Raw genomic sequence first — 27,233 nt, forward strand, 5'->3', positions numbered from 1 at the left:
TGCCCCTTTTTTGCGACCCCAATCCACAACTGGGTAGGAATAGGGTGTGTGCATATGCCCCCTTTTGCAACCTATGCACTCTATTGCAACCCCCCCATAAGCACCCCAATGGGCAAAGGATGAGTGCCTGCCCCCTTTTGCAACCTCCCATTTCCCCCAACGAGGAGTGCAGGGCATGCCCCTCTAAACGAACCCCAGATATACCCCGCAATGCGAAGGAGGAGGAAACTATGCCTGTTGTTTGTGTGTCTTGCAAAATAAATAAATAAATAAAAGGCCCTCTTTCCCCTCCTCCCTCCTTTTTTCCTCCCCCTCCCCCCTTTTCCCTCCCTTTGGCTGAGCAAAGGGAGGGAAATGGAAGGAGGGAGGAAAGAAGAGAAGAGGAGGAGGAGGAGGAGGAAGAGGAAAATTAGAAAGAAAGGAGGGGGGGAAAAAAAAAAGCTGCTGTATCACTTTAAGCAGCCCTTGCCCATTGTTCGCGCCTTAGCCAATCAGCGCGTTTCGAACTGCCCGGGACGGCCAATCAGGGGCGAGCGGGGCTGCCCTCGCGCCGCCCACTCTTCTATATTAAAGGCCCGGGCGCCGCGTGAGCCTTCCACTGGCTCCTTCCTAAAGCCATCTTTGCATTGTTCCTGCTGTTGCTCCTTTTGCAAGAAGAAGAATTTAAATATATATATAATTAAATAACTAAAATACTTTATATTATTATTATTATTGCAATCCTAGCGTTTGGATCTTTTTGACCTTTTTGCTGCTGCTGCTGGTGTGTGTTTTGGGTTTTGTTTTTGCAAAGAGGAGGGAAAGCAAGCAAGCAAGGACTATATATTTTTTTGAGCTCTCCACAGAGTTCTTTTCTCCCTCCATCTCTCTCTGTCTCACCTCCCACTCGCAATGTCAGACACAGCCGTGGACACCAGCTCTGAGATCTCCACCAAGGTAAGGAAGGTGGGAAATAGTATTATTATTATTATTATTGTGCATCCTTTTGCCTTTCTTTGCCTCCCCCCCGAGGACCGTCTTGCCTTCTTTCCGCCTCTTTCCTTTGTTTGCAGCGCTTCTTGCTTTGCAAAGGGACGCCGGGCTCCTGTTGCCTCCAGTCTTTGGGTAGAATAATAATTATAATATTATATATAATAATATAATAATAAAATGTAAATAAACACTTCGAAGGGACGGTCGGGTGCTTTTGCATTGCAGCAAGTGGGACTTTCTTCCCCTCGTGCTCCTGTTGCCTCCAGTCTTTGGAAGGGAAAACAAAATAATATGGAAGGGAAAATAATATTTAAGAATATGATAAAATGTAAATAAACCCTTTCTTCGAAGGGACGGTCGGGTGCAATTGCATTGCACCAAGTAGGACTTTCTTCCCCTCGTGCTTCTGTTGCCTCCAATCTTTGGAAGGGGAAATAATAAAATAATATATAATAATAATATTATTATAAAATGTAAATAAATCTTTTCTTCGAAGGGGCGGGCGGGTAGTTTTGCATTGCACTAAGTAGGACTTTCTTTCCCTCTTTTTTTTGCTTTCCCATGAATGCCAGTAATGTAAAAATATATTATAATAATAATATAAAATGTAAATAAACCTCCTTCGAAGGGGCGGTCGACTGCTTTTGCATTGCAGTTAGTAGGACTTTCCCTCGTGGTCCTGTTGCCTCCAGTCTTTGGAAGGGAAAATAATATAGAATAATAATTATTAATAAAATAAAATGTAAATAAACCTCTCCTTCGAAGGGGCGGTCGGGTACTTTTGTATTGCAACAAGCAGGACTTTTTCCCCTCCTTTTTTTTGCTTTGCCATGAGTGCCAGTAATATAAAAATATATAATAATAATATAAAATAAAAGTAAATAAGCCCTTTATTCGAAGGGGCGGCGGGTACTTTTGCATTGCACCAAGTAGGACTTTATTTCCCTCCTTTTTTTGCATTCCTGTAAATGCCAGTAATATAAAAATCTATAATAATAATATTATAAAATGTAAATAAATCCCTTTCTTCGAAGGGACGGTAGGATCCTTTTGCATTGCAGCAAGTAGGACTTTCTTTCCCTCCTTTTTTTGCTTTGCCATGAGTGCCATTTGCTTTGCAAAAAGCCCCTGGGCGGTTTATGGAGGGGGGGAAAAGAGAAGCAGCAGCAGTTCCCATTCAAAGCCGGTTTCGCGGAGTTTAGCAAACTTCCGACGGCTCTGTCTCTTTTCCAAAGAGAAAATTACAGAGTTAGAAGCAATCCAAGGTGTATTCCTGGAGTGTGACCCCCTTCTCTCCCCCTGAATCCGGATCCCAAAGTGGAGCGACTCCTTTGTGATGCCTTCCGAAGGTCTCCGGATCCTTTAATCCGGTTTTTCCAGCCATAATTGGACGGAAATAACTTTAAAACGACCCCCAAATGGGACCAAGACTGAAGTGTGGTTTGTTCTTTGAACAGGAAGCAAAAGAATCCCCCTTTCTAAACATGTTTTGCTTTGCTCTCCTTTGTTTTGCACCGTCGGGGAACCAGGAGGAGGGTCTTCCTTAATTCTCTCCTATTCCCAACCTTATTTCCTTCCCCATATTGTAGAGGAAGGGGCTTATTTATATCTTTCCCCCTCCCTCCAAAAGAAAACAATAGACGTTGGTTTCACCTTCGACGGGGAGGTCTGTTTTTGAACTGAGATGACCCTTATTTCTCTCCCCCCTCCCGTTTTGAGTGAAAAAAGTAACTTGGGAAAGAAAGGGGACAAATTTAGAGGGGTCTGGACCCATTTGCCTCGAAGGGGAGGGCGAAGAAAAGAGAAGGAAGAGGAGGGAGGTTGGTTGTTTCCTTGCTGAAAATCAAAGGCTGTTTTCCTCTTTGGAACCGGTTTGCAATGTAGACTAACCCCCCTCCCCTTTGAATCTTCCCTTGTAACCAAATGTTGGAGACCCCCCCCCCCCCCAATCTCCAATTACCCTTGGGATTGCAATGAATGCATTCACCCTCGACGGGGAGACAAACCAATGCTATACATACATTACATACTCATTTGCTCCAATCCTAATCATCCTACACACTTTCCCATAAATTTAAGTCTCTTTCAACCCCCCCCCTCCCAAAAATGATTGGCATCCTCGACGGGGCGGGCCCAAGGTCAACCGACATGAAAAAGAAGGGTATATTTGAGTAGCTATCCCTTTAAGAGGCTGGTTGCCCCCCTTTTCCCTCCTACCATCATCTCTCTGCCTTTTCTCTCTCCCCCCCCCCCCTTCCTACTAATTCAGATTAAGGCTTTTGAAGTGTAATTCGGATTAAGGGCATGCGCCTTCCCACCCCTTTAATCCGACTCATTGCATCCAAGGGAGTCTATTATTATTACTATTATTATATATATTTTTGGGGGACTATTATTATTATTATTATTATACAGGGTTAGTCAAAATGAATAGGCCAATTCGGGTACAATTAATATTCTTATTGGCCTATTCATTTTGACTAACCCTGTATATGTATTTATTTATTGGGGGGAAAGGGGGTCACAGAGAGGGCAGGTCACAACCTTGGAAAATCCGGATGTAGGAAAATTATTTTTTTTTAGGTAGGAAACAGAGAGCCCCCATTGGCTTTTTATAATAATAATAATAATTATTATAAATTATATTATATTTATTATTATTATTATTATTATTGATCTAACAAGTCTCCCAAAAAGAGCCTCCCCCCAATATTACAACTTTTGCCTGCTTTATGGAAGTTAAGTAAATATAAGTATGTCCCCAATTTTATTTATTTATATTTTTATTTATATTCCGCTTTATCCCACCATCCGGAGACTCAAAGCAGGTCACAAATCAAAAACATTACAACTTAAAAGTAGACAATGATAAAGGTATATAATTTTATATATTTTTAGTAATATTAAATAATATTTTTAGTAATATTTAAAATTATTTAATATTTAAAATTATTTAATAATACTTATTTAATAATATTATTTAATATTACTATTAGATTACATTACGATATTATACATTTTATTGTATTAATATGTAGTATTAAGTTATATATTAGTGTTATATTGCATTATATCATATATCAGGAGTATTATATTTAATATATTAATATCATATAATACTTACTAAATAATATTATTTTAAAAGTATTATTTAATATTACTATTAGATTACATTACGAAATTATACATTTTATTGTATTAATATGTAGTATTACGTTGTATCATAATATTATATTTAATACTATAATAGTGATATTTAATAGAATGTGTTATATTACATTATATATATCAGGAGTATTATATTTAATATATTAATACATATTACAATATTATATTATATTATGTATTACATTATATGTATTATCAATGTTACAATATTATATATTACATTGTATTATATTAGTATTATACTTAATATATCATTTACAATATTTTATAGTATATTATATTAGTATTAATATAATTATATTTTGTTACTATATTATATAAATAAATTATATATTTATTATATTAATATCATTACAATATTATATTATATACAATAATATATTATATTATGTATTATATTATATATATTATCAATATGTATTAGTATTAATACAATTATATTTTGTTAGTATATTATATAAATAAATTACAAAGTATATTATAAATTATATTATTTATATATAATATAAATATATAAAATATAAATTATAAAGTCTATTAAATAAATAAAAAAATAATATGTATTACATTATATATATTATCAATATTATATTTAATAGGTTACAATTATATATTACATTGTGTTATATTAGTATTATATTTAATATATCACATTACAACATTTTATGGTATATTATATTAGTATTAATACAATTATATTTTGTTAGTATATTAAATAATTAAATTATAAAGTATATTATAAATTATATTATTTATATATAATATATATATAATATATATATAAAATATTATAAATTATAATACATTTTGTTAGTTTATTAAAGTATATTAAATTATATTATTTATATATAATATAAATATAATATATATATAATATAAATAAATATAAATATATAAAAATGTTATAAATTATAAACTATATTAAATAAATAAAAAATAAAAAGTTATAAATATATAATATAAATAAATATAAATATATAAAATATAAAGTATATTAAATAAATAAAAATAAAAAGTATATTATATATTAGTATTATTTAATATATTATATTACAATATTATATTCTATTTCTATGTTGTGTTGCATTATAAAACTAATATATGTATACAATTAGTATTGCATGTCACATACAATACAGAATTATTACATAATATATTATTATTACTATATATAAAAATGTATTATTATATATATATATATACAGATACACATATACATATTACAATGCAAAAGTCTTTTTCAGACTTTTGGAGGGGAAAGTTATAATAAAAAATTGTGATAAAAGTGTATCTTAATCTGGATTTCCCCCACTAATCAATTCCCAATGCATTTAAATATAATCAATTCCCAATGCATATCTCCTTGATAGCGCCCCCTTTCTTTGGAGCGCTGGAGTTGCAGTAAACAGCGCCCCACCACGTGCTGCTGCTCTGTTCTCGCTTTTCCTTCTCCCCCGCGCGGGGCGTCTTGGGAATCGTAGTTTGCGCCCTCTGTTGGCGCAATCCTTTTGGTAGGCGCTTTACCTTCCTTAGGACTACGCGTCCCGGCGTGCCCCGCAGTCTCGGCGGCGGCTGGCCAATCGGAGCCGCGCTCGCTCTGGCGCGCTGGTTTGAATTGGCCCACAGAGCATGGCGGCATCCGGATAGAGCTGCTCCTCCTCCTTGCGCGCGGGCTCCCCCTACAGGCCATTTTTGTCCTTTGAAAAAATCCATATGTAACAAAACACAAACAGACTTTAATTAAAAGGGAACTTTAAAACGTTGGATAATTAAAGGGTTTTCTCCTTAAGGTGCACTTGGGAAGCCCTGCAATTCCAGCATGGACAGATTTTCCATTAGTTTTAATTGGACTTGACACTAGACTGGAAAAATATAGGGTGAGAGGCTCATTTGCAGGTTCAATACTTAGGAATATATATATATATATATATATATATATATATGTCTTATTATGAATACTTAGGACTATATTATATATTTTTCACTTATATTTTAAAAGAGACTCAAGTGCAGTATGCAAATTAAAACCTCAAAAAAACCAAAAACATGAAGATGAGATACAAAAAGTAAACAAAACCATTAAAATACGTGATATTTTTAATTGCTCCTATGGCATTCACATACATTCCCTTTGCAAAATGCAGTGTGTGTTGATGCTGGTGTATTTTGCAATTTCTAAAATATAATTGATATATTTATATGTTAATATATATATTATGTAATAGTATATAAATTATATATATGATATAAATTATATAGATATTATATATATATAATAGTATTATATATAATATATATAATAGTATTTTTACAATATATATATAATAGTATTTTTTACAATATATATATATATTTAATAGTATTTTATACAATATATATATAATAGTATTTTTACAATATATATATATATAATAGTATTATATGCAATATATATATATATAATAGTATTTTATACAATATATATATTTAATAGTATTTTATACAATATATATATTTAATAGTATTTTATACAATATATATATATATAATAGTATTTTATACAATATATATATATTTAATAGTATTTTATATACAATATATATATTTAATAGTATTATATACAATATATATATATATAATAGTATTTTATACAATTATATATTTAATAGTATTTTATACAATTATATATTTAATAGTATTTTATACAATATATATATATATAATAGTATTTTTTATACAATATATATATTTAATAGTATTATATACAATATATATATATTTAATAGTATTATATGCAATATATATATATATAATAGTATTTTATACCAAATATATATAATAGTATTTTATACAATCTATATATATAATAGTAATTTATACAATATATATATATAATAGTATTATATACAATATATATTTAATAGTATTATATACAATATATATTTAATAGTTTATATATATATATATATATATATATATACACACACACACACACACACTATTATATATCCTGCTTTTTCAACAAGATCCAAAGCAGCTCGCAACACTAAAAACAAAAACAATTTAGATCCTACACTATATAAACATTAAAATAGGATAAAACACACACACATATATGTATGTGTATGTGTGCTAATTAAAAATACGTGCTATTTGTTATGCAACTGGTGGGAATGTATTTATTTATTTATTGCTGATACTAATATGTGTTGGACTAAAAATATAATTTATTCCGGCGCAAGACTGGGGTTCAAAACAGTTCTGTCCCTGATCAAAGTTTGTATTAAAAGTTTTAATAAAAATCCCTGGGTTGCTGTGAGTTTTCAGCAATGTCTGGCCTTATTCCAGAAGCATTCTCTCCTGACGTTTCACCCACAGCTATGGCAGGCATCCTCAGAAGTTGTGAGGTCTGTTGGAAACTAGGCAAGTGAGGTTTATATATCTATGGAATAATGTCCATGGTGGGAGAAAGAATCACTACTTTACTGTGAGTTTTTCAGGCTGTATGGCCATGTTGGAGAAGCATTCTCTCCTGACGTTTCGCCCACATCTATGGCAGGCATCCTCAGAGGTTGTGTAGTCTGTTGGAAACTAGGCATACCTGTGGAATGACCAGGGTGGGAGAAAGAACTCTTGTTTACTTGAGGCAAGTGTGAATGTTGCAGTTGGCCACCTTGATTAGCATTGAGTGACCTTGCAGCTTCAAAGCCTGGCTACTTCCTGCTTGAGGGGGAATCCTTTGTTGAGAAGTGTTGGCTGGCCCAGATAGTTTCCTGTCTGGAATTCCCCCTGTTTTCTTAATTATGTTCTTTATTTACTGAGTTTACTATTCGGATTCTGAATTATTGCAAAACTGATGCTGCAATTGGCCTGAAGTGGAACAATCGAATACTTTTCAGACTTTGTTATTGCAGACAGATGATTCAATTGACCTGAAGTGCTCCAAGCCATTACTTAGAGTACTCTTTTAGTATTGAGTTGGTTGAGGGTTGGCTTCTATGGGGTTAGGAGCAAGTCTCCCTTTCCCTAAATCTGCATTTAATGCAGATGGAATCTCAAAATAATCCAGAATTTTCTGATATTGTCCATATGGTTGACTTGCGAGAGAAGGCACCTTTGCTCCATGTGTACACAAACATGCACACTGTGTATTAAATGACCTTTAATCTATATGTATGAAGTGTACATGAGAAGTTGATTGATTTTGGGTTTGGGTCCTAATTCCCAAATAATGTCATGATGTGTGTATATGTAAATATGAGTATTGGAAAATCCTAAATCCAAAACATTTCCGGTCTTAACTTTTACTCTGGATTGTCAATCAAACTTATTATTATTATTATTATTATTTGAAACACAACAAGATGACCTTTTGCAGCTGACAGGTGGTAATTTTGTCAGCACTGATTGTTTTTAAGTGCAGGCCAAGGTCTTTAGGCACTGCACCCAGTGTGCCGACCACCTTTACTGGTAATATTTACTGGTAAATAATATTTACTAGTAATATTATTATTATTTGAAACATAACAAGATGAGTGCACAGCAGACCTTTGTAGCTTACAGATGGTAATTTTGTCAGCGCCAATTGTTCTTAAGTGCAGGCCAAGGTCTTTAGGCACTGCACCCAGTGTGCCGACCACCTTTACTGGTAATATTTACTGGTAAATAATATTTACTAGTAATATTATTATTATTTGAAACATAACAAGATGAGTGCACAGCAGACCTTTGTACCTTACAGATGGTAATTTTGTCAGCGCCAATTGTTCTTAAGTGCAGGCCAAGGTCTTTAGGCACTGCACCCAGTGTGCCAATCACCACTGGGACCACCTTTACTGGTAATATTTACTGGTAAATAATATTTGAAACACAACAAGATGAGTCCACAGCAGACACTCTGCTGGATGTTGTATTGGATCACATATCGCACACTTCCCAAGTGTCTAGGACTGTGTGATGTATCGACAAATAATGCGTGCAATAGGGTGTCCTTTTGCAGATGACAGATGGTAATTTTGTCTGCACCAGTTGTTTTTAAGTGCAGGCCAAGGTTTTTAAGGCACTGCACCCAGTGTGCCAATCACCACTGGGACCACCTTTACTTTGTGCAGATCCAAGTAGGGTGACCTTTTGCAGCTGACATGATAATTTTGTCTGCACCAGTTGTTTTTAAGTGCAGGCCAAGGTCTTTAGGCACTGCACCCAGTGTGCCAATCACCACTGGGACCACCTTTACTTTGTGCAGATCCAAGTAGGGTGACCTTTTGCAGCTGACATGATAATTTTGTCTGCACCAGTTGTTTTTAAGTGCAGGCCAAGGTCTTTAGGCACTGCACCCAGTGTGCCAATCACCACTGGGACCACCTTTGCTGGTAATATTTACTGGTAAATAATATTTACTAGTAATGTTATTATTTGAAACACAACAAGATGAGTCCACAGCAGACACTCTACTGGCTGTTGAATTGGGTCACGTGTCGGATACTTCCCAAGTGTCTAGGACTGTGTGATGTATCTGCGAATAATGTGTGCAGATCCAAGTAGGATGACCTTTTGCAGCTGACAGATAGTAATTTTGTCAGCGCCGATTGTTTTTAAGTGCAGGCCAAGGTCTTTAGGCACTGCACCCAGTGTGCCGTTCACTGGGATCACCTTTACTGGTAAATAATATTATTATGTATATACTCTGCTTTCTTTTGAGACCCATAGCAATGAGAACACGGTCTTTTGAAAAGGCAGAGCTGGTTTTGAAAGACTTAAAAGCGACCCGTCGATCATCCCTTTGTGCAACAGGTGTATTGTTGTGATAGTGCCGGAGAAAGAGCCACTGAGGATAAATAGGAACGCATTAATCTCCCGATTTACCCAGAAGCCTCCTCTCTCTTGAGAGGCTTAAGCAATCCTTGCACTGGGTCTGCAAGGCTGGAGGAATAGAATAGTAATCTGGAGGCTGGTCTAAATCCGTGTGTGCAAGAGAGGAACGTCCTTCTGTGCAGTGCATTGCTTGCGTGTTGGCTTTCAGATTGCCAAGTTTGTGGTTCGAAGTGCATTAACTCTACTATGCATGTAAACAGACCTTGGCTTGAGCAAACTTGGGCCCTCCGGGTGTTTTGGACTCCCAACTCCCACAATTCCTAACAGCCGGTAGGCTGTTAGGAATTGTGGGAGTTGGAGTCCAAAACACCCGGAGGGCCCAAGTTTGCCAATGCCTGAGATTCAGACCCTTAGGAAACTATTGCATCTTGCAATGGTGTTGGGGACAGAACACCATAAGTCCAGCCTAATTTAATAATAAATACATTTGGGTGTTTGCAAAAAAATTAATACATAATAATACATAATAAATACATTTGGGTCTGTATGCAAAAAATACATAATAATAATTATTAATATATTTGGGTGTGTTTGCAAAATATAAATAATAAATACATAATTAATAATAAATACCTTGTCGAAGGCTTTCATGGCCGGAATCACTGGGTTGTTGTAGGTTTTTCCGGGCTATATGGCCATGGTCTAGAGGCATTCTCTCCTGACGTTTCGCCTGCATCTATAGAAAGCATCCTCAGAGGTAGTGAGGTCTGTTGGAACTAGGAAAGTGGGTTTATATATCTGTGGAATGACCAGGGTGGGACACAAATTACAACAGCACAACAGAGAGGAAACAAACAAGGACATCTAATCACCTCTCAACAAAAGTTTGCTCCAGGCACAGTCAGCCCATTGTATGCTAATCAAGGTCGTCAGTTGAAACACTCACACCTAGCTCCAGCAGGCAAGAGTCCTTTGTCCCACCCTGGTCATTTCACAGATGTATAAACCCCTTTTCCCTAGTTCCAACAGACCTCACTACCTCTCAGGATGCTTGGCACAGATGCAGGCGAAATGTCAGGAGAGAATGCCTGTAGACCATGGCCATATAGCCCGAAAAAACCTACAACAACCCAATAATAAATAAATTTGGGTGTGTTTGCAAAAAATAAATAATAAATACATAATTATAAATACGTAATAATAAATTTGGTGTGTTTGCAAAATAAATAAATAAATACATAATAGTTATTAATACATTTGTGTGTGTTTGCAAAAAATAAGTAATAAATACATTGGGGTCTGTTTGCGAAAAATAAATAATAAATACATAATAATAAATATATAATGCATTTGGGTCTGCAAAAATACATACTAATAAATATGTAATAATAAATACATTGGGGTCTGTTTGCAAAAAAATAAATAATAAATACATAATAAATACATTGGGGCCTGTATGCAAAAATACATAATAAATACATAATAATAATACATTTGGGTGTGTTTGCAAAAAAAATAAATAATAAATGCATAATAAATACATTGGGGTCTGTTTGCAAAAAATAAATACATAATATAATAAATATATAATAATAAATACATAATAAATACATTTGGGTCTGTTTGCAAATAATAAATACATAATAATAATAATAATAATAAATACATTAATACATTTGGGTGTGTTTGCAAAAAATAAATACTAAATACATGATGATAAATACATTTGGGTCTGTTTGCAAAAGGCTTGCAAAGGAGAGCCTTGTAGGGAAAATCTTGCAAAGCAAGCGTCTTTCCCATTGCAGACCTGGGAGGTTTTCAAAAAGTACGTTTTGTGCCGCGCCAGATGTTCCGAGCGGAGTCTGGTTTTGCAAGGGAGAGAAGGCGAGTTGAGGGCAGAGTTGACTCTTCGGCTTTCAGCGTTCGTTCGAGCATTTTCCCCCAAAACGTGGGCGGGGAATTATACTGTGAACTCCCCCCTGCATGTTGTCTCTTGGAGTGTTTTTCCTTGGGTGGTGGGAGGGAAGGAGGGATCTAGCTTTTTCCTCCCAAAAGAACACCCAATGCTCCTCTTGGGAAGAGAGGCTTGGGAGGGTTCCGGTGACTCACTCTGGGTTCTCGATTCTGTCCCTTTTAAGGACTTGAAAGAGAAGAAGGAAGTTGTGGAAGAGACAGAAAATGGCAGGGATGCGCCGGCCAATGGCAATGCTGTAAGTATGGATGTTGTTCCTATAATGTATGTGTTTATATATCCCACTTCCTCTCCCAAAAGGAGAGACTCAAACTCCATACAACATGCAAAGCAGAACCCTAAAAATCACACAATAAACCTCAAACCAGTGTTTCTCAACCTTCCTAATGCCCAGTTCCTCATGTTGTGATGACACCCAGCCAATATGCTCAAATTTGAATACTGTTTGGGTTTGGGGGATGTTGATTTTGTCATTTGGGAGTTGTAGTTGCTGGGATTCACCTACAATCAAAGCTCATTCTGAACTCCAGCAAAGGAAACTTGGCAGTTCACGTACATCCCGAGAGCACTGTAGACTCAAACACTGGTGGATATTGGGGAATACAGACCTTGACATTTGGGAGTTGTAGTTGCTGGGATTTATAGTTCACCTACAATCAAAGTGCCTTCTGAACACCACCAACAAAAGAATTGAACCAAACTTGGAAGTTCATCTTCGTCCCGAGAGCACTGTAGACTCAAACACTGGTGGATATTGGGGAATACAGACTTTGACGTTTGGGAGTTGTAGTTGCTGGGGTTTATAGTTCACCTACAATCAAAAGCGCCTTCTGAACTCCACTAACAAAGGAATTGAACCAAACTTGGCAGTTCACCTACATCCTGAGAGCACTGTAGACTCAAACACCGGTGGTTACTGGGGAATACAGACCTTGACGTTTGGGAGTTGTACTTGCTGGGATTTATAGTTCACCTACAATCAAAGCACATTTGGAACTCCACCAACAAAGGAATTGAACCAAACTTGGCACACAGAACTCCCATAACCAATAAAAAATACTGGAAAGGTTTGGTGGGCATTGACGTTGCGGTTGGGAGTTGTAGTTCACCAACATCCCAAGAGCACTGTAGACCCAAACAATGATGGATCTGGACCAAAATTGTCACGAATACTCAATATGGCCAAATGTGAACACTGGTGGAGTTTGGGGTATATAGACCTTGGTGTTAGGGAGTTGGAGTAGTTTGGATTTATAGTTCACCTCCAACCAAACAGCATTCTGATCCCCACCAACAAGAGAATTAGGCCAAATTTCCTTCACAGAACTCCCATGACCAACAGAAAATACTGGAAAGGTTTGGTGGGCATTGACCTTGAGTTTGGGAGTTGTAGTTCACCATCCAGGGACACTCTGTGCTCAAACAATGATGGATCTGGGCCAAACTTGGCACAAATACTCGATATGCCCAAATGTGAACACTGGTAGAGATTGGGGAAAATAGACCTTGACATTTGGGAATTGTAGATGCTGGGATTTATAGTCCACCTACAATCAAAGAGCATCCTGAACCCCACCAACGACAGAGAGCACTGTAGACTCAAAACAATGATGGATCTTGGCCAAACTTGGCACGAATACTCAATATGCCCAGATGTCAACACTGGTGGAGTTTTGGGGAAAATAGACGTTGACATTTGGGAGTTGTAGTTGCTGGGATTTACAGTCCACCTGCAATCAAAGAGAATTCTAAACCCCACGAATGATAGAATTGGGCCAAACTTCCCACACAGAGAACCCTCAGGAGAAACAAACTATTGTGTTTTCTGATGGTCTTTGGTGACCCCCTCTGACGACCCCTCATGACCGTCATCAGGTTGAAAAACTATCCTAAACTATAAAACAGTGCCTCTTGTTTTGAACCTAAACACTCCAAAAGCCTGCAAAAGAAAGCAGAGAGACTGTTGGTGAGCTGAGTTGGAAGTCATACAATCCTAGAGTTGGAAGAGACCTCATGGGCCATCTAGTCCAACCCCATTCTGCCAAGAAGCAGGAATATTGCGTTCAAATCACCCCCGACAGATGGCCATCCAGCCCCTGCTTAAAAGCTTCCAAAGAAGGAGCCTCCACCACACTCCGGGGCAGAGAGTTCCACTGCTGAACGGCTCTCACAGTCGGGAAGCTCTTCCTCATGTTCAGATGGAATATCCTTTCTTGTAGTTTGAAGCCATTGTTCCGGGGCAGAGAGTTCCACTGCTGAAAGTCCCAGCCATTGCTATCCTGCTCAAGGTCTAAGAGATTGCAACTCCCATCATTCCCAGCCTGAAAGAGAGTTGTAGTTCACTCAAAGTCCATTCCAAGCCATAGCCTTGTAGACACCTTTCCTCCTTGTGTGGCAAGGAATATAATATAATATCTGAGTTATCCCAAACTATAATGTTCTCCCAAATTTATCCACATTGAAAGCCATTTTGGAACGAAAATCTCCCGGAAGGGAAGGAGTTGGAAGTTTTTGCGTAGTCAATGCGGGAAGGACTGCTCCAAACTGCCAAACATGATGAACCGGAATTTTTGGCCTGCCGGCTGCGGCTACAAAGTTCAAAAACAATGAGAGTAAACAGAGGCAGACAACAAGGCTCATTACTGGGATTGGTGCCTTTTTCAGTTGTTTTCCGGCTCTTAGTTTTTTGTCACCACTATATAGTTGTAGCTCAGGCATTGGAAAATGTTTTGGACTTCAACTCCCACAATTCCTAACAGCCGGGGCCCTCCGGGTGTTTTGGACTTCAACTCCCACAACCGGCTGTTAGGAATTGTGGGAGTTGAAGTCCAAAACACCCGGAGGGCCGTAAGCTATGTAAACAACATGCTTATTGGAATGGGTACTAACCTGCCTTCAACATACCACAGTGACTGCATTCTCTTGTGTTTTGAACCTGGTTTTTGGGGGGTCAGGTCGTTAAGTGTGTCTTGTTTCCACAAGGAGAACGAGGAAAACGGGGAGCAGGAAGCAGACAACGAGGTAGATGAGGAAGAGGAAGAAGTCGGCGACGATGAGGAGGATGAGGAAGAAGGTGATGGTAATCTTCCTTTTATTTATTTTTTGAAATATATATATTTTGATCCCCTCCTAGACTTTTTCTCTGTATTTTGCAAAAGTCTGGTTGAGACTTTTCAGCATACGCTTGCTCCCCCTAGTGGCCGTTAAGAGTTCTGCATCGAGGATTGTTTACATTTTCAAGCACAGAATGCATTTATAATGAGATCGTTCTTTACATTTATTTATGTATTTATTTGCAACATTTATATGCCACCCTTTTCATCCCAAAAGGGACTCAGAGCGGCTTACAAGATGTATATACATACAATATATTATATTATTAGCATATTACAGTATCAGTATTATATATTACTATATTGTACTATACCATTATATTGTAATATTATTAGTAAGATTACATCTAATATAAAATATATCATAATATATTACGTTTGATTGTGGCATTAACATAACTCAAAAACCACTGAAAAAATTGACTCCAAATTTGGACACAATACACCTATCAGGCCAATGAGTGACCATCACTCATAAGAACATTGAAAAACAGCAGAAGAGACTTAAAAAGCAAAAAAAAACAACCAAAAATATATTACAACGCATGAGCAAAACCACACACACACACACACACACACATATATATATACGCAAACACACACACACACAAAACACATACACTGACTGGGCCACAGCAACGCATGGAGGGAATGGCTAGTAATATAAATATTATAGGTATATACAGTATATTATATTTTATTGTCGAAAGCTTTCGTGGCCAGAAGCACTGGGTTGTAGGTTTTTTTCGGGCTATATGGCCATGTTCTAGAGCAGGGGTCAGGAACCTTCGGCCCTCCAGGTGTGGTGGACTTCAACTCCCACAATTCCTTGGGCCAAGGTAAGCCTTTGGGACGAATGCCGAGCCTCAAGGAATTGTGGGAGTTGAAGTCCACCACACCTGGAGGCCGAAGGTTCCCCATGCCTGTTCTAGAGGCATTCTCTCCTGACGTTTCACCTGCATCTATGGCAAGCATAATATATTATATTATTAGCATAGCACAGAAGACAAGGTGGAGCTGTCTTCCTGGCTCCCTCTCTCTTCACTCTTGCCCAGAGCAGCATTTCATAGAATCGAAGAGTTGGAAGAGACCTCATGGGCCATCCAGTCCAACCCCATTCTGCCAAGAAGCAGGAATATTGCATTCAAATCACCCCTGACAGATGGCCATCTAGCCTCTGCTTAAAAGCTTCCAAAGAAGGAGCCTCCACCACACTCCCTCCGGGGCAGAGAGTTCCACTGCTGAACAGCTCTCACAGTCAGGAAATTCTTCCCAATGTTCAGATGGAATCTCCTCTCTTGTAGTTTGAAGCCATTGTTCCGCATCCTAGTCTCCAAGGAAGCCGAAAACAAGCTTGCTCCCTCCTCCCTGTGGCTTCCTCTCACATATTTATACATGGCTATCATATCTCCTCTCAGCCTTCTCTTCTTCAGGCTGAACATGCCCAGCTCCTTAAGCCGCTCCTCATAGGGCTTGTTCTCCAGACCCTTGATCATTTTAGTCGCCCTCCTCTGGACACATTCCAGCTTGTCAGTATCTCTCTTGAATTGTGGTGCCCAGAATTGGACACAATATTCCAGGTGTGGTCTAACCAAAGCAGAATAGAGCATGGGTAGCATGACTTCCCTAGTTCTAGACACTAGGCTCCTATTGATTTGTTGCTTGGAGGGGGGTCCCCAACTGATGACATATCCATCATCAGTTTTCAGAAAGTTTAATGTTCTTCCTCTTTGGGTACCAAACCATGAAGCTAACTCAAAATCTGATCAGAAAACAATTTTTCCCTTGGGTAGGAAGGAAAACAGCATTTGAAAATTACCCAAAAGAGGATATATAGTTTTCTTCTCACTTGGTGGTCCTCCCCTGCGATGTAGATGAGGCTGAGATGTAGTACCCGATCTAAGAAGCCATGAGTTGGGTGCCGTTGCGTAAAACCTGGCCCTCCCTTGTCCTCGCCTGCCTTTTTGACCCATTAATGCCTTGTTGGCAAGCACTGAAAGCGGCAAAGTCTGTGCCAGCAGAAGGATTCATCCCTTGATTCCCGCCAATCGCTTACCATAGCTACAGGCATCCAAATATTTTCCTGTTTTGGGATGACATCTCGGGTCTTTCTCTTGGGTTATGTGTGGGTGATGATAACTCGTATATGCTGATGACCAGGCTGGGACTTGACAAAAGGGAAATCTGCTTGTTCATGCTGTAAAGCAGGTACGGGCCAACATGGGCCCTCCAGGTGTTTTGGACTACAACTCCCACCATTCCTAACAGCCTACCGGCTGTTAGGAATGATGGGAGTTGTAGTCCAAAACACCTGGAGGGCCCATGTTGGCCCGTACCTGCTTTACAGTAAGAACAAGCAGATTGGATGGCTTGTTTTCCTCCCTTTCTTGCCTTTTGCATCCTTTTGAAAGCAAGCAACAACTCCAAACAATCCTGCAACATGGTTCAAGGCACAAACCTTTCTAGGAAACCGGTGATTACAAAACAGTAACCGGAGAGCTTCCTGTGGCATCCAAGCTGTTTTGTATAACCGGTTGGATTTTTTGCAAGGTTGCTGGGAGACCATGGCGATGGGAAGGGAGGAAAGCAGCTTGGGAGCCATGGCAATGAGCAGCTGCGAAGACCATCATCATCTCCGGGGAAGGAACCTTCTGGGCTTATTGTCCTTGGGACTTAGGACATCTTTCTCTTCCTTTGGATCCCCATAACGTCCATCATTACAGAGAATATTCATATCTACGTACACACCCAGTACACTTTCTCAAATACTGTATATACTCGAGTATAAGCCAACCCAAATATAGTCCAAGGCACCTGGTGGTGAAAATTTCAGAACTCCAACAAAACTCAAAATCCATGGTTCGAAAGTACTTACAAAACAAAATTTCTGGTGGTGAAAATTTCAGAACTCTTAACAAAACTCAAAATCCATGGTTCTAAAGTACTTACAAAACTAAAGTTCTGGTGGTGAAAATTTCACAACTCTAACAAAACTCAAAATCCATGGTTCTAAAGTACTTACAAAACAAAATTTCTGGTGGTGAAAATTTCAGAACTCTTAACAAAACTCAAAATCCATGGTTCTAAAGTACTTACAAAACTAAAGTTCTGGTGGTGAAAATTTCACAACTTTAACAAAACTCAAAATCCATGGTTCTAAAGTACTTACAAAACTAAAGTTCTGGTGGTGAAAATTTCAGAACTTGACAAAACTCAAAATCCATGGTTCTAAAGTATTTACAAAACTATAAAGTTCTGGTGGTGAAAATTTCAGAACTCCAACAAAACTCAAAATTTCATTATAAATGGCAGTTCCTAATTGGTTCTATCATAAAAATCACCAAGAATGAAATAATTAAATTTTGAAGGTTTTGTTAGAGTTCTGAAATTTTCACCACCAGAACTTTAGTTTTTTAAGTACTTTAGAACCATTTAGAACCATGGATTGACCAGGCCTAATAGATACCAATGAAATTACATTAATTGTTTGCTAAGTACAAAGTTTGCTAAGTATGTACATTTGCTGGGTGGCTTTGGGAGAGTCACACTCTCTCAGCCCCTGAGACCCCCATAATACTTGGATGCCGCACAACAACAACAAAGTTTGCTAAGTATGTACATTTCCTGGGTGGTTTTGGTCGAGTCACACTCTCTCAGCCCCTGAGATCCCCATAATACTTGGATGGCACACAACAACAACAAAGTTTGCTAAGTATTTACATTTTTGCTGGGTGCATTTTCAGGCTTTCTGCATCCGCCCCTCTCTCTTAGTCTTTGTTTACTCCCCCTCTTTTGAGCTGCAAGAGGAAACCGGTTACGTTGGAGCCACCTGCCGGGTCTAATCCTGGCAACATGGAGCAGGTGGGAGGGGCGGGGCTTCCTTCATGTCCAGGTGACCCTAATCTCCCCTCCTCAGGGCTCACCGTGACAATTTAAGCCAGATTAATGACCTAAACGAGGAGAGTTCAAATGTCCCCGGCTACTTATCTTGCAGGGCTTAGGCGGCCTCTTTGTCTCTCTTGTATACACACGCCAATGTGGTTCGTTACCTGAAGGGTTTGCAGGTATGGGTCAGCTTGGGCCCTCCATGTGTTTTGGACTCCAACTCCCACAATTCCTAATTAGGAATTGTGGGAGTTGAAGTCCAAAACACATGGAGGGCCCAAGCTGACCCATCCCTGGCTTTGAGAGTCTTGTTTCTGTTTACTTTGGCTCTTTGGGACACAACCCGTTGGCAAGGCTTGTGTCTCCCACTGCAAGACAACAATTGGGGAACGTCCTCGGAATTAACGAGTCCTGGCTCTCGGACCTCATTAGAGGGAGTCGTCATAGTGGAGAAGGGACGCAGAAGTAATCCAAGCCAGTTCTTTCTGTGCCTACGTTGGGAGTGTTGACCTCAACAACGAGGTGCAGTCCTCAAATTTGCACTTGGTTTGTTGATAGATTTTTCTGCCTCTTTACGGACAGTTTTAGACTGTTATTACTAACTAAAATAAAATAGCGACATTGATTATTATTATTATTACCAGTGCCTTGAGTTCGTAAGGAAACATTCCTAATGGGGATTGAATTTTTATTTTTTTTATTGTGTCAGGAGCAAACCAAACAAGTTATATTGCATTTTTTAAGAAACAAACAAAACACAAAGTTTGCAAGCTTGGTAGTTGATTAAATGTCCTTTGACCAGTATCAGGCCACTTGGAGGGAAAGGAGTCTCTCAGCCATTGATTGAGGTTCTGGGTTTGAGCCTGCCACTTTTGGACTCTCGCTTGCTGAGATGTTCCAGCGAGTGTCTCTGTAGATGTAGAGATACTAGGCAATGCAGTCCAAAAATATAGTTTTAATAACCTTTGGCTGAAGATAAATGTAAACCTGTGTTGACACCCCCACTTTAGGGGTGGGGGGTCCTTAGAACAGCCTGCCACTTTTGGATTCTCACTTGCTGAGGTGTTCCAGAGACAGAGATACTAGGCAACGCAGTCCAAAAATATAGTTTTAATAAACTTTGGCTGAAGATAATTAGTAAAGATGTGTTGACACCCCCACTTTAGGGCTGGGGGGTCCTTAGAACAGCCTGCCACTTTTGGATTCTCGCTTGCTGAGGTGTTCCAGCGACATACATAGATATACTAGGCAACGCAGTCCAAAAATATAGTTTTAATAATGAAATAAAAGTAATAATAGAGTAAAATAATGTAAATGTAATAATAGAGTAAAATAATAAATGCAATAAATATAATAATAGAGTAAAATAATGTAAATGTAATAATAAGAATAAAATAAGAAATGAAAAAAGTAATAATAGAGTAAAATAATGTAATAATAATAATAATAATAGAGTAAAATAATGTAATAATAATAATGGAATAAAATAAAAAATGCAATAAATATAATAATAGAGTAAAATAATGTAAATGTAATAATGGAATAAAATAATAAATGAAATAAATATAATAATACAGTAAAATAATGTAAATGTAATGATAATACAGTAAAATGATCAATGAAATAAAAGTAATAATAGAGTAAAATAATGTAAATGTAATAATAACAATAATGGAGTAAAATAATAAATGCAATAAATATAATAATAGAGTAAAATAATGTAAATGTAATAATAATAATAATAATAATGGAGTAAAATAATGTAAATGCAATAAATATAATAATACAGTAAAATAATGTAAATGTAATGATAATAGAGTAAAATAATGTAAATGCAATAAATATAATAATAGAGTAAAATAATGTAAATGTAATAATAATAATAATAATAATGGAGTAAAATAAAAAATGCAATAAATATAATAATAGAGTAAAATAATGTAAATGTAATAATGGAATAAATGAAATAAATATAATAATACAGTAAAATAATGTAAATGTAATGATAATAGAGTAAAATGATCAATGAAATAAAAGTAATAGAGTAATAGAGTAAAATAATGTAAATGCAATAAATATAATAATAGAGTAAAATAATGTAAATGTAATAATAATAATAATAATAATAATAATGGAGTAAAATAATAAATGCAATAAATATAATAATAGAGTAAAATAATTTAAATGTATTAATAATACAGTAAAACAATCAATGAAATAAAAGTAATAATAGAGTAAAATAATGTAAATGTAATAATAACAATAATGGAGTAAAATAATAAATGCAATAAATATAATAATACAGTAAAATAATGTAAATTTAATGATAATAGAGTAAAATAATCACTGAAATAAAAGTAATAATAAAATAATGTAAATGTAATAATAATAGAGTGAAATAATCAATGAAATAAAAGTAATAATAGTGTTAAAATAATAACAATAATGGAGTAAAATAATAAATGCAAGAAATATAATAATACAGTAAAATGTAAATGTAATAATAATAGAGTAAAATAATGTAATAACAATAATAGAGTAAAATAATAAATGCAATAAATATAATAATACAGTAAAATAATGTATATGTAATAATAGAGTAAAATAATCACTGAAATAAAAGTAATAATAGAGTAAAATAATGTAAATGTAATAATAACAATAGAGTAACATAATAAATGCAATAAATATAATAATATAGTAAAATAATGTAAATGTAATAATAATAGAGTAAAATAATAAATGTAATAAAATAATACTAATAGCAGAGTAAAATAATAAATAACCTTGACACGAGTATAAGCCTAAAAGGGCTGAAAAGCTAGGCTTATACTCGAGTATATACAGTACTTCTATCCAGGCATTAGATTGAACCAAACCAGAGTGGTTTTTCCTCCGCCTTCAATTGCAAAGTGAATGTAATGGGATTTTTGCAACTTTCTCGACCTACTTTTGTCTAGTTTCTCCCCCTCTTAAGCCTTTCTTACTCGTTTTCTTCCAGGTGAGGAAGAGGATGGCGATGAGGATGAAGAAGCAGAAGGTCCCACAGGGAAACGGGCAGCTGAGGACGACGAGGTGAGTGTCCAGTGATGCTTTCCTTAGTTCAGGATATATATGGCATCCCAAAAAATACTTTCTCCAAATATTAGCCCATTGGGTTCTGATTTAGTTGACCTCAGAGCCACTTCCTGCTTGGGGAAAAAAGACCAGAAATGTTCCAAAAACGTGATTTTGCTCCGGAAACGAGAGTATCAACAACAAAAGAAATGTTTCCCAAAAGGAAACCCGGCATAGAGTAGTGGATTAAGTGATGTTGGACTATGACTCTTGGAAACCAGAGTTCGAATCTTTCCTCAGCCATGGAAATGTACTGGGGAGGAAAATTGAGGCCCCTTTTTTTGGCTTTAGCATGAGGATGCCGGGAAATTGTAGTCCAAAATGCTATGTTTTGCAAACTTTTGTGCAGCCCTCAATGGGAGAACCTTGCAAATCACCTCTCAACAAAAGATTCCCCCAGGCACTGCCAAGCCATCAAATGCTACTTAAGGTGGTCAGTTGAAACATTCACACTCAGCTCCAGCAGACAAGAGTCCTTTGCCCCACCCGGGTCATTCAACAGATATATAAACCCTTTTTCCTAGTTCCAACAGACCTCACTACCTCTGAGGATGCTTGCCATAGATGCAGGCGAAACGTCAGGAGAGAATGCTTCTAGAACATGGCCATATAGCCCGGAAAAACCTACAACAACCTTGCAAATGCTTGCAAAAGAGAAGGCCCTCTTAGAATTTTCAGCAGCTTTCTCATAATGCCCAATATTTTTTGTTGGAGGATAAAAGTTGGGTCAAAAAGAATACATTTTGCCCTAACATCCCTGGTTCAATACTAGGGAAGCCTGGGATTTGTGGTTTTAATGAAGCACCAGTGCTTCCTTAACACAGGAACCTGGTCAAAGCCCCCCCCCTCCCCCCCTTCGGCATTGCGGAAGGCTTTCATGGCCGGAATCACTGGGTTGTTGTAGGTTTTTTGGGGCTATATGGCCATGTTCTAGAGGCATTCTCTCCAGACATTTCGCCTGCATCTATGGCAAGCATCCTCAGAGGTAGTGAGGACTTTGCACCGAGCGACTTATTGACTTCGCTAACTTCTGGCTCACGAAGAAAAACCGGATCCACGTATATAGAGTCCCTATTTTCACTTATCGCGGGTGGTCCCAGAACGGAACATCCATGATAAGTGGGGGAACACTCTAGATCAGTGGTTTTCAACCTGGGGTCCCCAAATGTATTTGGCCTTCAACTCCCAGAAATCCTAACAACTGGTGAACTGGCTGGGATTTCTGGTAGTTGTAGGCCAACAACATCTGGGGCCCCCAGGTTGAGAACCACTGCTCTAGATCAGTGGTTCTCAACCTTCCGAATGCCTCAACCCCTTAATACCGTTCCTCATGTTGTAGTGACCCCCAACCATAAAATTACATTTCTTGCTACTTCATAACTGTAATTTTGCTATTGTTATGAATTGTAATGTAAATATCAGATATACAGGGTGTATTTTCATTCATTGGCCAAACTGGGCAGAAATACCCAATACGCCCACATCTGAATACTGGTGGTGATTGGGGGGGGGGTGTGATTGATTTTGTCATTTGGGAGTTGTAGTTGCTGGGATTTATAGTTCACCTATAATCAAAGAGCTTTCTGAACTCTACCAGCGATATATTTGAACCTTATTTGCCACACAGAACTCCCATGACTGATCAACACACTAGAAGGGTTTGGTGGGCATTGACCTTGAGTTTGGGAGTTGTAGTTCACCTACATCTAGAGATCACTGTGGACTCAAACAATGATGGATTTGGACCAAACTTGGCACAAATACTCAATATGCCCAAATGTGAACACTGGTAGAGTTTGGAGAAAATAGACCTTGCCATTTGGGAGTTGTAGTTGTTGGGATTTCTAGTTCACCCACAATGAAATAGCATTCTGAACCCCACCGATAGAATTGGACCAAACTTTCCACACAGAACCCCATGACCAACAGAAAATACTATGTTTTCTGATGGTCTTTGGTGACCCCTCTGACACCCCCTTGCAAACCCCCCCCCCTCCAGGGGTCCCGACCCCCAGGTTGAGAAACACTGCTCTAGCTGGATCCATGGAGAGAGAAAAACAAAACGAAACAAGTCTTTACTTTGAGAAAACCCTTTTGTGGCATTGTTTTCTGCAATGCAAACAAAGATATATAATGTAATTGTTTTATTATTATTATTATTACAGGATGACGACGTCGATCCTAAGAAGCAGAAAACCGACGAGGACGATTAGGGAGCGGAGCGATCTAAAGAGATCCACACACACAATTTTTTTTAACTTTAAAAAGAAAAGGAAAAAACAAAAAATTTTTAAAAAGGCCAGCGCGACCGACTTCACCTTTGGAAGAAAAAAAAAGTTCCCGTTGCGAAGCATAATTGCGTGTCGTCCCCCCCCGGTTCCCCCCCTCTCCTTGCTGTGGTCACTTGTCACCAAGTAGAGCAGGAAAAAATAAATTCAAAACAAAACAAGGAAAAGCCAGTTCCGCCGCAGCCATTTCTCCCAATTTTACGAAAATTCAAAGAAGGAAAGGAATAGTAAATATACTCTCTTCTTCCTTCCTTTTTGCTCATTAGGATGATGATGCCACCTTGGGGTTGGGAATTGGCTCGGTTTCTCCGTCCCTTCCCCTTTTTTCTCCCCCCTTAAAAGAAAAAAACACTGACAACTTCAAGGCCCAGCTTACTTCCTTAAAAAAAAAAGTAACTTTAAAGGAGAATTTGTTTGTATTTTTTATTTACATTTTATATTTTTGTACATATTGGGACGAGGTCAGCCATTTTTAACGCGATCTCCGATTGACCAAAAGGGAGGAGGGCGGGGCTTTGAAGTGCAGGGTTTTTTCCTCTCTCTCTCTCGCTCTATTCCTGATACAAAACAAGCCGCAAAAAAAATTAGTAATTTTTTTCTTGGCTTTACTTGTGGTGTGACCATATCCAAAAAGAAACCATAATAATCTCAAAAATGAGAAAGTTAAAATTTAAGAGGAAAACCTTGTAAAGAATTTTTTTCAAAAATGCAAAAAAAAAATAATTCCACAATCTTTATTCTGAGCATTCCAGTAACTCTTTTTTGTGTATGTACTTTTAGCTGTACCATAAGTAGTGGGTTTGTATGAGATGGCAAGGCCAAAGATAAAAAGGGTTTTTTTTTTCTTTTGTTTTTTTTCCTCCTCTCCTTTTCCCCCCCTCTTCTTTTATTTTGTCTTTTATGAAGTTGCTGTTAATTTTCTTTCTCTTTTTTTGGCCTGTTTGATGTATGTGTGAAAAACAAATGTTGTCCAACAATAAACCGGAATTTTATTTTGCTGAGTTGTTCTAACGAAGCTGGTTGCGCAATTGCTGTGTAGTTTTTTCCCCCCCTTCCACCATTTTCCTTTATTTTCTCTTTATTTAGGGGTGAACTTCTGGAGTATTTAGGAAAGCTGTAAACAATTTGGATAGATTGACGATTATCCCATACCTAGAACTGCAAGATCCAAATTACTCCAAAATTGCCCCAGTGGATGGGTTTCCATTCATTTTTCTCAAATTCCATGCTGTTCTGCCACGCGCTGGGCCTGTAATAATTGATTTTTTAAACAGGACGTGTTTTAAACAGCGGGGAGCTGGGGTGCCTCAGGTGAGAGGCCTTCAAGGATTTTCCCATACACAGTCTTTAGAAGGCTTGAAATGTTTATTATTGCTTAGGTCTTCAATAAAACAACAAATATTTCTTTCTTTAACAAGGAAAGCCCTTTTTAAACCCCCCCCCCCCCCGGCAATCTACAGTCTAAGCTTTGCTGATGTGGGTTCTACTACCGGATCCAATCTGCGTCTTGGGTCCCGAGTAGACCTACCAGTCAAGGCTATGTAGATTCTCCCGCTGGAGTTCTTTGGGTCTGTAAACTGTTTTCTTCCGAAACTTTAGGACTGTTTCCCTCAGATGCTGTAAAGCTGAAAGGCTGTAAGCTCCCAGCCAGAGCTTTGGGACTGTTTTTCCCCGGAATTTCTGCCCCAGATGCTGTAGGAAATAAAGGTGTTCTATGGATGGAGCTAATCCATGTCCTGTAGCTTAGCTTTTTTCCATTTATAAGACTGAACTAAAAAATGGCTCCCTCTCTTCTCATGGCCCTGGGGAAAGGGGCAGAACCAAAAGACGGGTGGTTAGCCCTATGATTCCAAACCAAGGGATGCCACCTTGTTGCAAATGCATGGAAACTTGGAATATATGCAAACACTCAGTAGAAAGGAAATGAAGCTGAAGCTCCTGGTACAGCCATACCAGCACACGCCTTTATAGCAGGGGTCCTCAAACTAAGACCCAGGGGCCAGATGCGGCCTTCCAAGGTCATTTACCTGGCCCTCGCTCAGGGTCAACCTAAGTCTGAAACGACTTGAAAGCAAACAACAACAATCCTATCTCATCAGCCAAAAGCAGGCCCACACTTCCCATTGAAATACTTCCCATTGAAATATACTCACATCTATACACATAATAAAAGTGTGGCACAGGTGTCTGTTCACACAGCATCCACAAATAGGCTATTGTTTCCAGTGCAGAGAAGATGGCAAGTCACTCTCGAAGGACATTGCAGGTTATAGCAAGCACATCCCAGTGTTCCTTTCTATCTTCATTTGCATGACCCCATCCACTGCTTCTCCCTTATCCTGTTCCATCCCTTTCCTGTGGCGCACAGCAGAGGAATTGATCAACTGAACATACTGGAGAGGTTTGGAGAGAATTCATAATGATTTGTAGGAGTTGTAGGGACTGGGATGCATAGTTCACCTGCAATCTAAGAGCACTCTGAACTGCACCAATGATGGTCCTTGGCACACAGACCCACCATGGGCAATTGTCCATACAGAGTTTAGGGGTGATTACCCTGAGAGCTGTAGTTCACCCTTATCCAGAAATCTGTGATCTCAGCCAACGATGGATCGGGACCAAACTTGGCACACAGAACCAATTGTGCATACTGGCTGAGCTTGGGGGTGATTGCCCTGGGAATCTGGGAGTTGTAGTTCACCCCTACCTAGATATTCACTGAACCCAGCGGCTGTCAGATCTGGGCCAAACTTGGCACACAGATCCGACATGGCCAACTTTAAGTAATGGCAGGGTTTGGGGATGACTGACCCACAATTCTGGAAATCATAGTTCACACACATCCTTATGCGTTTTCTAATGGGAGCAATGCTAAGGCTTCTTGCCAAAATGGAACTGTAGAGGAGAGTCTTACTGAACAAGCCA

At 37.9% G+C, this 27,233-nt stretch overlaps 1 protein-coding gene across 7 annotated transcripts; it reads left to right on the plus strand.

Moving 5' to 3' along the window:
• Positions 1-584: 584 nt before the first annotated feature.
• PTMA (prothymosin alpha) lies at positions 585-25,323 on the plus strand. 7 transcript variants are annotated; one of them, XM_060767314.2, is made up of 5 exons: positions 585-945; positions 12,072-12,143; positions 14,888-14,984; positions 21,905-21,978; positions 24,186-25,323. In XM_060767314.2, the coding sequence occupies exons 1-5, from the start codon at positions 892-894 to the stop codon at positions 24,231-24,233; spliced, it is 345 nt and encodes a 114-aa protein (XP_060623297.1). In that variant the 5' UTR covers positions 585-891; the 3' UTR covers positions 24,234-25,323. The 7 variants fall into 7 exon arrangements, with proteins under 7 accessions (XP_060623297.1, XP_060623300.1, XP_060623298.1 ...); XM_060767317.2 differs by having other exon boundaries at positions 14,888-14,978; XM_060767315.2 differs by having other exon boundaries at positions 14,891-14,984.
• The last annotated feature ends 1,910 nt before the right edge of the window (positions 25,324-27,233 follow it).

The sequence above is a fragment of the Anolis sagrei genome, chromosome 3 (genome assembly GCF_037176765.1).
Source record: "Anolis sagrei isolate rAnoSag1 chromosome 3, rAnoSag1.mat, whole genome shotgun sequence".
In the NCBI taxonomy this organism is placed as follows: Eukaryota; Metazoa; Chordata; class Lepidosauria; order Squamata; family Dactyloidae; genus Anolis; species Anolis sagrei.